Below are 17,232 nucleotides of genomic sequence, written 5' to 3' on the forward strand. Positions count from 1 at the left end.
AACTCTTGTTTTATCTGGGTGGGCCAAAGGAGGAATTCCTTCAATTGTAGTTCAAAGAAGGTTGTCTTTGGTTTAGTATATACTGTTTTAAAATGGCACAAAGTAACATACTCATCAGGAGGGTGGAACAGTAAGACCAAATCCATAATTTTGTTAATGTTCAGCATATATCTAAAAACATTTGACTGAACCTTATTTCCTTAATTTCAGCAGTACTAAAATAAACTTAGGTTTCAGTTTACTACTTAAATTTTAAATATGCTTAGAAATGCCAAGTCAAACACTATACTTTCCATGTGGAACTTCCCCCCACCTCAATATTTCTACACGTCTCTGTTCCTTGCATGTACATAATATTTTATGGTCATATGGATATTGCCAGTTGTGTCATATGGATACTGCCAATTCATGGTAGCACAGAATTTTCATCCCAGCCAATAGTGCTCATGCAGTGACACAAGTTAATAGATGAGCTGCTACAATAATGAATATCATGCAAACATCTATATGGTGTTAGATTCTTTTCCTATAGGCCTGTACTGTATAGAAATTGTTGAGCTTTGTTGTTTTCTACCATGAAGCTCACAATGCCATTTGCTTTAGATACCAGATAATGGCATATGATGTTTTGATTAGGGTTTGTTTGAAGGGGAAGGACAGTCTCTAATCCTTTCCTTGATCCTGATCAACATTGCCTTTCATTATCTATTGACCTCTCACACTCAAACACATTTCAACATTTCTTAAAATAGGCTACTTGCAACACTATTATCAAATTGAGCAGTACTGCTTAAGGCACATTCTCCGCACTACAAAGTAGGTGTGTTCTACCTGCTGTAGCCTATCCTCCACTGACTTAGTAACCATGAGAATGCCAGTTTCTGTAGTTACAAAAGAAACAGGGAACCTTGTGGCAAATTCAGCAAGAGATGAATAAACTCACCACAAAGAAATATCAAATGCCAGAGAGACATGACAGTTTGTCGTCCTTATTGGTAGCCCATGTGGATCCCCTTTGTCTGTTAATTTTAGCTGGATAGTAAAGCTTTCTAAGTACCAGTTTGTGGCTGACAACCAGCAAAACATTTGCTTATTCCCCTCATTCCCCTTCTTCTAAATAAATTGTAATCAATTTCGTATCAATCGAAAAGCCTTATTCAGCTGTTTGCTCCCCGGCAGAAGCTATCTGCAAAACAGACTGAGCTCCTGCGTCCTGTTTTGCGTTTCCTTGACTATTAAGAGTGGGAGTTACTTTTGTTGATCATTCGTATTGTACATGATCCTTGAGTCCATGTAAAGAATGTAGATTGTTAATTAAAATATTTGTATACCTTTTCCAATCGTACAATAATTTTGGCAATTTTTATTTCTTTGTGGTGAGTTTATTCATCAGTTTCTGTTAGTTAAACATATACTAGGAATGCAAAATTTGAGTCCAATGGCACCTTTAAGACCAACAAAGATTTATTCAAGGTGTGAGCTTTCGTGTGGATGCATGCTTCCTCAGACAACAGAACAGGGATCATAAGAGTACAGATATAAGGATAAAGTAAATTAATGGCAAATTAGTAAACAGCATCATAAGTCCAAATATAGGTAAAGGTATCCCCTGTGCAAGCACCGAATCATGTCTGACCCTTGGGGTGACGCCCTCTAGCGTTTTCATGGCAGACTCAATACGAGGTGGTTTGCCAGTGCCTTCCCCAGTCATTACCGTTTACCCCCCAGCAAGCTGGGTACTCATTTTACCGACCTCGGAAGGATGGAAGGCTGAGCCGGCTGCTGGGATTGAACTCCCAGCCTCATTGGCAAAGCTTTCAGACGACTGCCTTACCACTCTGCACCACAAGAGGCTCTCATGGGGAACCTTATCAAAAGCTTTACTAAAATCCAAATATGCAATGTGATAATTCTTTGCTAGAAAAGCCAATCAGTCCTGTGGGTTCAATTGTCACTTACTAAAACATTGGGGCAATAAAACTGTAGTTTGTTTTTAATGGCAAACACCTTCCCAGTTGTGCAAAGTATGTAAGTAAAACTATAATGCTATTTAGAATCTAACTCGTTGTTCTCAGGACGGAATAACATACTCAGCACAGCTTGTCACTTGTGGGAACTCCTCCATGCTTCGGTGGCCAAAGTCCACCTTTTTTTTGGCAGGTGAACTCATCTGCATTACCTAGAGATCAGTTGTAATCCCAGATCTCTAGCTACCACCTGGAGGTTAGAAGTCCTACCCTTTAGTCAATAAAATGCACTTTTATCAGAATCAAGGTAGTATGGATACACCAGAGATGAAAATGAGAGTGCATCAGAGCCCAATGTTCATGGCTAACTTTTTGTGTGTGTGTGATACCGTTCCTAGTGGTGTTGGCCACAGTAGCCCCAGTAAATGTCTGAGGGGCACTCGATTTTTGTTTTTTAAAGTGTCATGCGCTACACTTGTTCAGGACTCTAAAGGGACAACTGTTATTTGTTCTGCCCTCGACCAAAAATAACAACACCCTAGTTCCAGCAGCAACTAACAATGTCTGAAAAGTATTTTTAAAAAATAGTAAGACATTAATAAAATATATATGCAGCAACCATATATGCAGTTGCCAGTCGGTCGTGATATTTCTTAACAAGGAGGAACGGTCTCTTCCATGTCCGGCTGCGTTTCAGTCGCTACTTCCTTTGCATCAGTGGGAAAGGGCTTCAGAACGTGAAGCCTCTTAAGCGAGCCACATTTTGTTTTTAACACTCTTTGCGATGCAGTTCACACTTAAATGCTACACCATCAAAGCGCAAACCAATATGCCGGCCCAGAGGCCACCGGCTCGCTCACGCCTGTTTCACCGTCTTCCAAAGCATGGCGCATGCGCCCCTAGCACATCTCGATGGCTACCACATGAGCGCGAAGAACTCGCCGAGAACGGAGGGGGGCGGCGGAAGCAGGTGCGCGCGCTCTCGTTCCTCCCCCTCCCCCAAGGTTTCCCTCTAAGGTGGAAGGCGGCCGTTGGACAGCCGCGTGCGCTTGTTTCTCATTCGTTCTGTTGGGCGCGAGCTGGCACTGATGACGTGTCCTTACCTCTGGCCAATCGGGGCCGGCCGAGGAGGAGACGGAATGCGCCCCGCCTCTTTCCTCCCCGCTCCGGCCCGTGTGGGGCGGAGCGGTTCCTTTCAGGCAGGCGCTGGCTGGGCAGTGATGGCGGACGATGGAGATGGGAAGCTAAGGACTGAGCAAGGAGGCGGCGGCGGCGGCAGCCCGGAGGAGACGGAGGCTGCCGCGGCGGCCGGCAGCTGGCTGTGGGGAGGCGGCGGCATGCTGTTGAACGTGACGCTGTTGGCGCTGGCGGTGTTGGCGGCCTATCAGCTCTACAGGCGCTGGGGCAAGCGGAGCGAAGCGGGGGGCGCGGCGCAACAGAGCCAGGCCTCCTCCTTGCCCCGCATGAAGCGGGGGGACTTCACGCTGGAGCAGCTGCGCGAGTACGACGGCTCGCGCTCGCCGCGCATCCTCCTGGCCGTCAACGGCAAAGTCTTCGACGTGACCAAAGGCAGCAAGTTCTACGGGCCCGGTGAGGAGAAGGGGGGACGGGGCCCCCTCTCCCTGCCCGCCAGGCGTTAGGGAAGGCCAGAGGAGAGTCCTGCGCCTCGCTCTTAGCCGTGCCTGCCGCCCCGCCCCTGGAGCAGGTATAGGGGGAGGTGCGCGAGGGTACCTGGCCTCCTTCGCCGAGCCACGTGGGTAGCTGGCCTCAGTCCAGGCCGCTGGAGGAGCATCTTTCCCAGCAGGACTAGTGCCTGTGCTGAAAGGTCCTAACCCTTCATGTACTTCAGAAGCAAGTCCCATTTGTGTTTAGTCCCCGGGAACCCTGCATAGAATTGCGGGCTGTGCTGCTTACCCTGTGTGTTGGTAGGGTTGCCCTGTGTGAATCAGCTATCTTCTGTGTGCCTCTGCCTGCTTCCTACTTTGATGATCGGGACTATTGACCTAGAGAAGTAAACTTGCCTACGTTCTGGTGTTCTTTTATTGTGGAGTTGGACAAGATTCAGTAATTTACAATAACATTTGGATTGCAGTCCCACTAAATAGTCATAGTAGAGTTTATGCTAATCCAAGTAGACTGGAACTGCAGGCTTGGTCCTGTACTAAATTTATAGGAACAGTGTTTGGTTGACATCTAGTTATGCAAAGTTCTTGGCATCTGGAATACAAATTGTGCAGTAGTAGACCTGCTTGTCATGTTAAATGGGAGTTGGCTTGCAGTAATAGTCACTTACAATCCTATCCTAAACATACATATCTAGAAAGGAAGTCCTACTAAATTGGTTTGTTTATACTTATGGAAATATTTATGATCCATCGTCCACCAACCGGATAGTGGCTCAAAGCACCTCACAAATGCAGATTTGTACCATACTGCACAAAGATAAAAATATGGTTATTGAAAACAGCCTCCAAACTCACTCTGCACACATAGCTGCATAAAGTGTATTTTAATCTGTTCCAGTTGCCCTCAAAAGCCTTTTTTAACTGTAAGGTTTTACAGTGCTGCAGTTTTTTAAATCTAACAAAATTTGAGTCCAATGGCACCCTTGAGACCAACAAAATTTTATACAAGATGTGAGCTTTCATGTTCATGCACACTTGCTTAAAAAGCTCACACCTTGCACCTTGAATAAAACTTTGTTGGTCTTAAAAGTGCTATTGGACTGGCTGCTACTTCAGACCAACATGGCTACCCACCTGAATCAGAGTATGTGAGTTCCAGGCCACATGCAATATTTAGTCTGGACACAATCTGTGTAGATGATGCGGAAATGGATAATAAGTTCATATCTCGAGTTAGGAGAGGGTCTCTATGAACACTTTTGCAGTGCCTCTCAAGACAGCCCTACATAGAGCATGGTGAAGTAATACAATCTTGAAAACATGGATTAGTGTGACCAGTTTGACAGGATATAGGTGTAAAGCTGTTTTCTGCACAAAATCAAGGTGGTTTTTTTAAATCACTTCTCGCAGTTGCATCAACCTGATTCTCCAGCAACAAAGGGGAATCTACTGGAATTCCAAAACTCTTAGCTGACTTTGTTAGCCTAGGCACCACACCATCCAGAATCAACAAGACAGTCTCCTTCAAAGCTGCTGTCTTACTGACTTACTTATCTCAATCTTACCTAATTCAGCTCTACCCTTAGCCACTTGACCACACCATTTTTCTTGTTAGACATGCACAGGGTCAGGCTGCGCAACAGTAGTCTCTGACCTTATGGTCCGGATCTTTACTGCCTTCAGACACACTACATATGAGCAGGCAAGTAAATATAATTGTCAGCCACTGTACCACACTGACCTGGATATTAGGGTTATTTCCTGTTCAGATATGCTGCTGGATAAAGGTTTTCAGAAGTGCACTGTGTCTCAAGGCAAGTGACTGCACCAGTGTTCCAGACCTTTAGACTATTACAGTTCTTCTGCAAGTTCGTATTGTATATGCAGCACTGCCTGCAACTGATAGGGAAATTGCATTGTTTTATTAACAATGTCATGGGTAACAATTTAAAGAAATGTGATTGCATTCTCCCATCAACATTATATTGTCTTTTGAGTACTGGGAAATTGTAGTTATCTTTATCTTGGGGGAAAAATGTTAAATTACTGTGCCTTATTGTGAACACTATATGGAAAATATATAAAAGACACATAATAAGCTGTTTCCCCTAACACTGAGAGCCAGCTAATTCATGTCTGCCAATGAATGGATTCGTGGATGGAATATGTCATCTCATATTTTTAGCAAAAAAATAAATGGGTCGATGCATGTTATGGTTGAGAAGACATAATCTAATACTTGTTTGATAAACTTCATGGTTGGAAATCATAATGCAAAGAATCCAAGAAATCTGGAGTTTGTGGGTTAACATACGACTGATAGTATCAGAGAGCGATGGGAAAGGGTAGCATTCATTGTATGTTGAGAAAATACTAGGGCATTTCATTAAAATTTACACATTTTTCATACTTGCAGACTCAGATATTCATACATACACATAAGAGTCCCACTGAAAACAGTAGACTGAAAAATGCTAAATTTTAGCTGGATTGTACCTTGTACTTGGAACGGCAAGCACCATTCAGTAATGCAGCAAAAAAAGTACTGAAAAGGAAAAATAACAGTAACAGATACACTATTATCTAACTTATCAGATGGCTTCCTCTTGTTAATACTTTCACATATCAGAATTATATTTTGGGGTAGGGAAGGACTTGTAAACAGTTATGAAACCAAGTGAGATCAGATCCCTACAGGACCTTTGACAATTCTGCAGGGCTTGCAAAACAAAACGGTTCCTCCAAACCTATGGTTGAGGCCAGAAGTATCATCAGAAACTGCGGACCTCTCTCTCCAACTACACCAAACTAAAAACACTATTGTCTTGTACAGCCCTGTGCCCCATATGAGATAAAAGTATATGGGCAATATTAATGTGTAATATTTAATTCTGGGTTTTAATGTTTAATTGTTAAATTTAATAATAGTTAATTTAAAATATTCTATTTTTGTAATTTATTGTTTTTCTATATTACTGTAATCTACCCAGGGTTTCTGCAGCTAGGGTGGACTGTAAATTCTAAATAAATAAAAACCATTGAATGATATTTTATTATTCAGTGGAGATAGAATATTTCCAGAAATTTTGAAATATAATGGTGAGTCTAATTTTAATTTCTTTAGTAATTTATCATTATTTTTGGAAGGAGTATTTTTCCTTATGGGAAAAGCTTCACCCTCATGGCCAGCATGCAGAAAGATGTTATGGCTAGTGCCATCGTAGGAGAACTGTCTAGAAAATAGATGTTTTAAGAATCTCATAAGAACGGGCTTTGAAAGGGTCACACCCAGGACAGCAGCGAGGCCTTTGCAGGCCTTTGGGAAATGCTCCTCCCCCCCCCCCTTGGCCGGATGGCTTCCCAAAGGCCTTGAAAGCACACCTGGGGCCTGTGCAAGGCCTTTGGGAAGTGCTCCCTCTCCCCCTGGCTGTCTTACCTGGGGCCCGGCAAGTGGAGCAGAGGAGTCACTGACTGGCTGGCTGTAGCAGCCAGGCATTTCTGTGAGGCATGGGGTGAGGTCTTGGTGAGGGAGGGCGGGAGCTATAGGGGCAGAGCCAATCAGGGTGCAGCTGGCTGCACCCTGATTGGCCCTGGAGAGGCCGGACAGTCCGTCCTCCAAGGCTGTTTCACAATTATTAAGAGGCACCAAATGGATAAGATTGTACCTGTGTCTTAATTTTTTTTGACTGCTTCTAAGTTGCATTTTTGTCCGCTGTTATCTTGTTTCTAATCTCTAGAAATACTTATTTAAGATATTTAGTTTTATCCTGTGCTGAAAACAGTTTACAAAATACATAAAAATAACCAAAGAGTAGAATATCAAATTAATATATAGTGTTTATTAATATTTAAAACTCAGTCAAATAGCAACGTTTGTTTTTTATTGTTCATGAACCTTTGTAAACTACCTTGAATTACATATTTTGGTAGAACAAATTATGTGTCCAATAGTACCTTTTTCAGAACAACATGGCTACCAGCTTGAATATATTTTGGTAGAATTACATTATGGAACTATATTAATTGCATGCAAAAATGAAATTTAAATATATAACACTCAGACCAATGGAAATTCATTGCGGTCCAGAATAGTTAAGTACTTAAAGAAAATTTTTGAACCGGATATTGGAATGATTTTTCCAGAGGTAGGCATGTTATTATTCCTGTGTATTTTGTGAGAGATATTTAATTCTTTAACATACTTTGTATTTCTTAGTTAACTACACAGAATGATATAACATTTACCCTCAAATTCCTACCATATCAGGGATCCAGCTGGCTTTTCTGCTGGTGAAAAAAGGAAGTTTTGGTTCCCTTTAGCTAACAAAGATGGCATGTCAGGGTTTGAGAGAAGCTAAATAGACAAAGCCTATATGAGATGGGAGCTGTAGAAAGATGGGAAGTTGGATGATATTGAGTGAAAAAGCTGCAAATATTCATCTAAGTGAAAATTCACCCTTAACAGAGCCTTTTATGCTGGTGCAGCGGTTAAGGGGATATTAACCTTAAAAAAAAAAAAGCTCTTTGTTTACAGTTCCCAAAGGTTGAAAATTGGGGGCAGGGATTGCATGAGTGAGAATGAAATTTTGCATTGAGACGTTGCTAGAGTTACATTCCCATGTGAGAGGGAAAGCATTTATTCCTTCTTGCCAGTTCTTCATTTCTGTAATTTGTCTGGGCTTCTACCGTTAGCGAAGTTTCAAGCCTGGCAAGATGAAAAGTAATCTGTGATGCAGTGGTTGTTTGGGAGGATCAGCAGGCAATTTCTGTCTTTTCAATGTATAGACAATCACAATTCTGGGGTCCCGCCCTATTATAGACTGCACAATGGAAGATCTCACCACATGAGAACTGTGGTAGGCAACGGTGGCTGGAGCAGTGAAGCTATGGGATTTCTTTTGTATTGTTCCGCCATCTTGATGCTGTTTATATTAGATTGTTTTAATTGTGGTTGAGAATATTCGGACTGTTGTTTTATTGTGAGCCACCTCAGGCCGGCAGTTGCCAGGAGTGGCAAGGTACAAATAAATAAATAGACGGACAGACAGACATGAGTAGGAACTCTCACCAGAAGTGCTTTACAAATCTGCTTACCAGTATTAAGCCCATTTGGGGATCCCTGAAAATTTAATATTGCTGTTATTGCTTTTAATGCTTTTAATATTGGGGGGAGGTGTAAACAGCTTTAATAGCTCAAGCTTGCACACTATTTTGTGTCATTTGTGTTGGTATCAATAAAAGGTATTACATGGTCCTCGATACTGGACCATGACATCTTGTTAAAGCATAGGGAAACAAGAGTGGGGTTAAAGGAGACAAAGCTTCATTCATTTAAACCAGTCTTTGGTCATAATCATGTGTCTTGGGAAAAGAGTGAAAGGGTATTTTAAAACCCAGCCTTGCTACCGAAGATGTCCACAGTTAGCAACAACACAGTACTAGTTCTGTGCAGTATTAATGTAGAAATTATAATAAAGGGATGTTTATTATCATTTAGTTGGATAAGATGCTAGAATAGGCTTTCTCAACCAGGGTTTCATGGTAGGATTTCCTGAATGGATGGGAGTTAAATAATTGTTAATATATTTTTGTTAAACATTTATTGAGTGATATGACCAGATATGGTCATGCTGATCCCCCCCCCACACACACACACACAATGGCCAGTGTAATCTACCCAGTGCCCTGGGTAGGCATGTACATAGATATACTTCACAAACATATTGTGAATGATCACATCACTTCTTGGGTTTCTCAAAGTCCGAAGAATGTTTCAGGGGTTGTTTCAGAATGTTTCAGTGATAAATAAGTTGAGAAAGGCCGTGCTTGAAGATTAAAAGCTGTTGATTAACCCCTCCAAGAAATTTTTATGGAGTACTCCATTAAGTAGGAATTTCCCAGTGTACACTTGGCAACTCATTTTGCATTGGATATTAGAGTGAAAACTAGTTCAGTTTTATGCTAAATACAGTAATTGCGTTAGGACTGACCACCATTAAACCATGGTTTCATTAAACCAATGTGAGTTATTAGGCCTGAATTAGTTTCATCCCAAAAACCAGTCAAAGTATTTTCTAGCAAGCGTTAGAAACTAGGTGCTATAAGATCCTCCTCTTAAAAAAGGGGGAAGCAGATTCTACTATATTCCAATGAGCTGGAGTGTCCTTGCCCCTATTGCTAGATCCGTGAGAATGTTCCAGGTATGTGGAATGAATCATGTACATCTCTAAACTTTAATCTCAATACCAGAATAATGAACTGTGTTTTCCCATTGTCCATTGTCTGAAGAAGCGTACATGCACATGAAAGCTCACACCTTGAATAATTCTTTGTTGATCTTAAAAGTGCTATTGGTTTGTTGTGTTTTCCCAGTGCAGAAGTTCACATACTTATACTGTTCCACTGAAACCAAGGAGAATTTAACGGGCACAATCCATCCTGCTGCATCATTTGCACCTCACTGAGACACCCAACTATTATTTTTTACTTGGGCAGGTGGTAAAGGTGCCAATGGAAAAGCTCAAGAGTCCAGTAGCACTTGAAAGACTTACAAAATTTATGGCATGGTATGAGTTTTTGTAAGTTACCTCTCACTTCATATACCTGAAGATATCTGAAAAAGTGAGTAGTGACTCATGAAAGCTTATACCGTGCTATAAATTTGGTTGGTGTTTAAGGTGCTGGACTCTTGCTCTTTTCGACTGCTACAGACTGACATGGCTACCATCTAGAGCAGTGGTTCTCAACCTTCCTGATGCCGTGACTCTTAAATACGGTTCCTCATGTTGTGGTGACCCCCAACTATAAAATTATGCGTTCTTTCACAGAAATTAAACTGAAACTGACCAATGGCATGAACATTCATTGTTCATGATTGTATATAAATTGTTTTTCCCCTGGGGTTTCTCAGTTCAGTTCTGCCTCTTATCCCACCATGCCAATCTTGCTCTTTTCTGCTGCTCCAGACAGATGAACGCTCTATCTCTATCTACCCCGCAAGGCTGTTGTGTAGATGACGTTCCCCCACCACCAGCCAAGCTGCTTGCCCTGCTGCAATCCCTGTGAAAGGGTCATTTGACCCCCCAAAAGGGTCCCAACCCCAAGTTTGAGAACCACTGATCTAGAGGTACCAATGAAAGATTGAAATAATCTGTGAATTGATCCTTATAAATTACCAATTTGCTTTGTGTATCACTAAGCTTATCTGAATTTTTTTTCAACATGCTGAATAGAGAACAGATCTATATTTGGTTATAATGCCCAGTAAGATAAGGAAATTTTCTTTTTTGTACTTACTGTTGGATGAGGTAAAATAAAATCACATATACATTTGCAAATATATGTGTAATTAAAATACAGATCCCAGATAGTATTAATTATTTCCAAGTAAAAAAGCCATTCCATTAAAATAGCATTTTCTGGAAAAGCTACTGTGTTTGGTGTTTTTTGCAAGTTCACTTTGTTTCACAGTTTAGTATGGTCAGCCTCATGTTCATGTCAGTTCTAAAAGATTGATTTTACCATGATTCTTTGATTCTGCCCCTTGTATGCGACAGATTGCACTGTGTGTTCATAATTAAATTACTTTGCCCCTCTCCCACTTCCCCTACCCATGGGGTCTGCTGGAGGGTTTTTTGTTGCAAATTGGATCTGAAGTTTTAAAGGATTTTAAATGCTTATGTTACTCAATAGTTTTATTATATTTAAAGGTTGTACCCTACCCCAAGACAACTGGTGGTATATAAATTCAATATATTTATATTTTTTAAATGTTGCCACTTAGGTGAAATAAAAACACAAAGGTCATTTGCACTGTTTTTGTACTTCATTTCTGATTGCCACATTGCCAGCCCATTATGTAATCTTCATGTTAAACTTTTTCCAAAGGTTATGTTGATAAATGTTGCTTATGTTGCCAAGTTCCATCAGAGCAGTCTTTCAATGATTTTAAGATATGTAGAAATATATAATTTAAAACATTTCCTAATAGCTGAACAGAAACTACCAATGGCTTTTAGGTACACATAGTATTTTTATATGTTGCTGTTGTGCTTGTTTGTAGAAAATAACCTATATAGAAGATGTAGTGACTGTTAACTGTGAAATTTCAGTTTATAAGCATTTTGTAGGAAAATGTTCATGGTTGTGGCTTAAATTTAACTACATTTTAGCTGAGGTTAACGTTCTGCTTATAGCTCCCATACTGTATAACTTAATGTATTGAGCTTGGTGTATCAAGGATTTTAATATAATTATTCTGATAAACATTACGTTCTTATGAAATTAATGAATACATTAATTAGAAACTGGTATACAATGGACTGGGGGGTAGGGTGGGGAACGGTACTCCAGTTACAATTTCCATATTCCAAAGAAATGACATTATATTGCATGCAGCTAAATGTTATCTTTTTATTTTCAGAGGGTCCTTATGGAATATTTGCTGGCAGAGATGCCTCAAGGGGACTAGCAACTTTCCGTCTAGATAAAGAAGCACTCAGAGATGAATATGATGACCTGTCTGATTTAAATGCTGTACAAATGGAGAGTGTTAGAGAATGGGAAATGCAATTTAAAGGTAATATATTAATTGGCAGATTAATTGGGTCAGTGTACTACATTGCTAGTAACTTTTGTTTTAAAATATTTCAGGGTATGTATTATTTATTTATTTTATTATATTTATTACTCATCTCTCCCCAAAGGCTCGAGGTGAGTTACAGTGTTAAAACCCCAACAGAGACCCCAATAAAAAAACCCCTATACAGAATACAACACAATACAAAGATGTGGCGGTAAAAACAATAACTGACTACATCCCACCCTGAAGAAACCATACTAGAGGGGAGGGAGGTAGAGGGTGATGTTGGCATTTGCTACTGCTTCTTTTCCGCCCGGCCTCAACCAATGACCTGGTGGAAGAGCTTCATTTTACAGGCCCTATGAAAAGATGGAAGGGCCCGCAGGGCCCACAGCTTCTCCAGCAACGCATTCCACCAGGTCGGGGCCAGGACTGAAAACAGTAGCTTAAAGCCCTTAAGTATGGTAAGGACAAACAAAAGAACACATTAACCAGGCTTCAGTGGCTTGATATAACAAATTTTGTCCCTTCTAGTGGCAAATTGACACAGATAGGAGGATGTAGATGTCACTGGAGAACCTGTATCAAGAATTCAAATTTGTTCCGTGATTTAGAGCAGGGGTAGTCAACCAGTGATCCTCCAGATGTTCACGGACTACAATTCCCATGAGTCCCTGGCGGCAAACCCTGGCAAGGGCTCATGGGAATTGTCCATGAACATCTGGAGGACCACAGGTTGACTACCCATGATTTAGAGAATGTGTAAGCATAACCTAACCCGTGAAGATGAGAACTACAGAAACAGCCCTCCTTAAATTCAGGAAGAAGTTACTGTAGTCTAAACCAGCAGTGGATGAAGTAGTTTTCTTCATCCCCAGGAGCCTTGTAAAGCAGTGGTCCCCAACCTTTTTGAGGCTGGGGACTGGCAGGGCAACTGCCCGCCCGCGCATGCGCCATGAGCGGCCGAAATTGCGCATGCCCGAAAGTGCTGTGCATGCGCAATTTTGGCCACGCATGGCGCATGTGTGCATGAGTGGACCGCCCGCGCATGCGCAATGCACGGGCGCGGCCCTGATTCCCTCTCCCCCCTCCCGCAGTAAGAAGCTTCCCGGGCCGCAAGCTTGTGGCCTGGGAAGTTTTTTTACTGCGGGGGGGGGGCGGGGAGAGGGAGCCCCGGCCCGGCGCCAAGGCCTTTGCGGCCCGCTAGTTGGGGACCACTGTTGTAAAGGATTGACACAATTCATTGTGCCTGCACCCCCATTTGAAAACTCTACCAAATTTTATAAAAGCATAGAGTTGGAAGGGATCATACAGGCCAATCTAGTCCAACCTCTGGCTCAGTGCAGGATCAGCCTAAAAGCATCCTTGATAAGTATCTGTCCAGCTGCTGGACAATCAGTCATTCAGTAAGGGGGAGTTCACAACCTCCTTAGGCAGCAGATTCCACTGCTAGACTATGACCCTGAAAAATTTATCCAGTGAGGCTTTACTCCAGAGCTGCCATTAACAATGTAGTTGTACGTGTGTGTGTGTGGGGGGTTATTCCTGGCATAGGTTTTGGTCCAGTTATACAATTTTTAAATTTAAAAAATCAAATGTTTCGGTCCCTTGTGGTGCATGTTCTATTAACTCTGTGTGCTTGAACAATCTAATGTGCAGTTACTGGGCTTAGCATCTGGACATATTTTTAAAAATCACTTAATAGGTCTGGCTTTTATAATTAAGATATTGTGAGAAAAAGATCCTTTCTAATGCTTAAAAGTGAGATTACTCCATTATTTAAAAGCAGATGGTAATTTCCATATTAGACACTCATAATATGAGAAATAACTGATTTATTAATTCCTGAACATCTTTTACAGAAAAGTATGACTATGTTGGTAGACTCTTAAAACCAGGAGAGGAACCATCAGAATATACGGATGAAGAAGATACCAAGGATCACACTAAACAGGATTGAACTTTATAAATCACCAAAGTCATGGGCCTTCAAAACTGCTATCTTATTTCCCATCACAGAATGCCCCATCTTCAGGCACAATTCATCTGTTGCAGAAAACAGGTTTTGTACAAGAACATCATCATCCTCTATCAATGAAGATTTGATTAGGCATTCTTTGTGCTGCCAAACTTTTTTTGTTGCAGTTTAATGTCTGGAAAGGCTTCGTTATGAAGAGGGGCCAGGGATTTAAAATGGAAAAGCTGTTCCTTTTAGCCTGTTGAAGCCTTATGTTATTTTCAAACGTGTTTCATGTCATTTCTACTCCTTTGGCGCTAGAATGGAAAGCCTCACAGTTTCAAGGAATTCTAGTATATTTGGCATCTGAAACATTGACAAAAATATGGGAATATTCATACTAGTCTGTGGAGAATTGATTTTCATAGCTGAAAACTATTTAAAATCTCTACAGATTACAAGATTTCAATATATTCCCCTAAAGGACAGAGGAAAGCTTAACTTCTCTGCAGAAGCTATCATTTGAAACCTGCCTTCTATGCTTTTTCTTTTCCCTCAAATCAAAATAATTGTGCCTTATTTCACTTAAGACTTGAATTGTTTTAAGGGAAAGCCCCAGATGTGACATGAGTCACTAAAGGCAGCATTGAGGACTGCAGTTAGAACACTTGCTTGACTGGAAAACATTGTCATTCTGTATATAAAATGTAAAGGAATACTCAGTGTTACTGCCATATATATATATATATATGTATGTATGTGTGAGTGTGTGAGTATGTGTGTGTGTGTGTATATATATACATATATATATATACACACACACACACGTTGATACAACTAGCATTGTAATAGCCAAACACATTTCCCTATTTGCTTTTTAAATAAGCCCCCCTCTCCCCCCCCCCGGGAGCTCTATAAGTTTGGAGCCTCAACCCATATTTTAGAAGTGTGCATGGGATATGGGTATGTCTGTGGATGCTTGAGTGCAAGATTTGGAAAGAATAGTTCCTACAGATATTGTAAATATGAATACCATTTTAATAAAGCATGTAAAATACCAAATGTGCTGTCAGACTTTATGTAGAAGCTGTTAAGGATTTGTAGGGGTAGCCAGGTCTCTTACATGTATGGAGAAAAAGGAAGAAGTCTTGAATATAAAATATTTTTGCACTGTTATTAAATAAAGCTTTACCCATTTTCTTTCTTTAGTTACCACATGTAATCCTTACTAGAAATGTATCTGAATAAGTTTGAATTTTTGAGAGCAAAACCATCTGCGAGTAGGGATGAGACAAAAAGGGTTAAGCATACAGTGGTAGAGACCACATATTCAGGTGCTTTAGTTTTCACTCAAAACTTATCACTGTTTTCTTAGTATATTAACCACACAACTGCTTAGTGAATATAGCAATCTTAACCCCTTGAATGCGTCTCACAAACTTCTGTCAAAACAGCAGTCTAGCATCAATAGTGCACTAAGTGTCCTAAGACTATGTCCTAAGCATGAATAGAAAACTAATTAGCAGTGATCTTTAAGCTATCAAAGGTAGTATTTAAATGACCAAACACATCTGGCCCATACTCAGGTTGGCTTGTGACTGGAGACTGCTTGTATGGTGTATGTTGAAAGATTTCCTGTATCTGCTTCCCCACTGTTAGTGTGTGCACACTTGTCCTTTATAGTAATTTGAAAGTCTCCATCTCCCTAATCCATGAGCCACAGTTCCAATTTTTCTCCAAAAATTCATAATTAAAATTATGCAGTCTGTTTTGAGAAATGAACAACTTGTGTTCTGACTTTTCAAATAAAGTGTTATGTAGATATTAAATCTGTGCTGTATGTGTCATGTTAACTTCTGAAGGAAAAACAGTATGGCTTCTGCAAAGGAAAGTCCTGAATGATTCATCAACCTTTTGAAGTTCTTTGAGAAAGCGCATGTAGACTATAGCAACCTCATAGACATTATATACTTTAACTTTCAGAAGGCTTTTGACAATCTTATCTGAAGATAAGAGGAGTGGTTCTCTTTTGGATTAAATGTCAGAAAGGAAATGGAAGGAATAAATGGACAGTTCTCACAACTGAGGGAAGTAAGCAGTGAGGTCCCACAAATATCAGTGTTGAGGCTGGTACTATCCACGTGTGACGGCAGGATAGAAATTTAATAATTGAATGCAATTTCAGAGTGAATCAAGTAGGAAACAATGGAAGAGCAATATAAATGTTGGTAAGTAAATGATGCACTTTGGAACCAACACTTCCAAGTACAAGCTAATAGGATCTGAACTTGCTGAGAATGAGAGAGACCTTGGGGTCTTTGTAGATAGCTCAATGAAAGTGTTAATCCTGTATGCTGCAACAATGCAAAAAGATAAACTGTTGGGGATTATTAGGAAAGGGAACTGAAAACAAATGGGCTGATTATTATAATGCCCCTGCATAGATCATGTATAGCATTATTTGGAATTATGTGTGCTATTCTAGTCATGATGTATCAAAACATCACAGAACTGGAAACAGTACAGAAGCAGGCAGCCAAGATGATTAGAGTGCTGGGGATTGGAGCATAGGATATAGATCGTGGACAGAATTTTTTCTTCCTCTCCAAAAGTGCTAGAACTTAAGGGCATCCAGTAAAGTTGATGGGCATGGACTGAGGACAGACAAAAGGAAATGCTTCACACAGTGAGTGGCTAAAATATTGAATTTGCTGTCATAGGAACTTGTCTAAAACTGCCTTCCAAAAACGTGCCATTCAGGAGTTAGGAAAAAGACTTAGCTAGTGTTACACAATAGACGGACTCAAGAGATGTCAACTCAAGAACTGCAACTCAAATGGAACCTAGGCACATAACTCACCCTTACCTGGGATTGTAAACCATTATGTACTTAGAAATTTCAAGTGATATGAAGTGCTTTATTCTGAAAGAATGATAATGGTTTGGATCAAAAGAGGAAAGAATACCCTTTTGATTACACAGAAGGCTGTGCTCGGACTTAAGGCACTTGGGTAGATGAAAATTCAGACCGCTGTGATGAGATGATGATCTGGCTGAGATTGCAGCTCCTTCCTCTCGTAGCATCAATGTTAGCAGAATTCA

At 40.7% G+C, this 17,232-nt stretch overlaps 1 protein-coding gene and 1 long non-coding RNA gene across 2 annotated transcripts in view; one reads left to right on the top strand and one right to left on the bottom strand.

Moving 5' to 3' along the window:
* LOC143819132 (uncharacterized) overlaps positions 1–5,464 on the bottom strand; it is a 48,977-nt gene extending 43,513 nt beyond the window's left edge. The window contains exon 1 of the long non-coding RNA XR_013224820.1: positions 5,334–5,464. This is a non-coding gene — a long non-coding RNA (uncharacterized LOC143819132). The remainder of the gene's footprint in view (positions 1–5,333) is intronic.
* On the top strand, positions 3,110–15,959 carry PGRMC2 (progesterone receptor membrane component 2). Its single transcript, XM_077300326.1, has 3 exons — positions 3,110–3,557; positions 12,015–12,170; positions 14,036–15,959. The coding sequence occupies exons 1-3, from the start codon at positions 3,188–3,190 to the stop codon at positions 14,131–14,133; spliced, it is 624 nt and encodes a 207-aa protein (XP_077156441.1). The 5' UTR covers positions 3,110–3,187; the 3' UTR covers positions 14,134–15,959.
* The last annotated feature ends 1,273 nt before the right edge of the window (positions 15,960–17,232 follow it).

The sequence above is a fragment of the Paroedura picta genome, chromosome 10 (assembly GCF_049243985.1).
Source record: "Paroedura picta isolate Pp20150507F chromosome 10, Ppicta_v3.0, whole genome shotgun sequence".
In the NCBI taxonomy this organism is placed as follows: Eukaryota; Metazoa; Chordata; class Lepidosauria; order Squamata; family Gekkonidae; genus Paroedura; species Paroedura picta.

Bases quoted from the DNA above. Each gene is read 5' to 3' on its own strand.
- PGRMC2 (XM_077300326.1), top strand. From the start codon at position 3,188: ATGGCGGACGATGGAGATGGGAAGCTAAGGACTGAGCAAGGAGGCGGC. The intron at 3,558-12,014 runs GTGAGGAGAAGG...TTTTATTTTCAG, and splicing joins CAGCAAGTTCTACGGGCCCG to AGGGTCCTTATGGAATATTT. The intron at 12,171-14,035 runs GTAATATATTAA...CATCTTTTACAG, and splicing joins ATGGGAAATGCAATTTAAAG to AAAAGTATGACTATGTTGGT.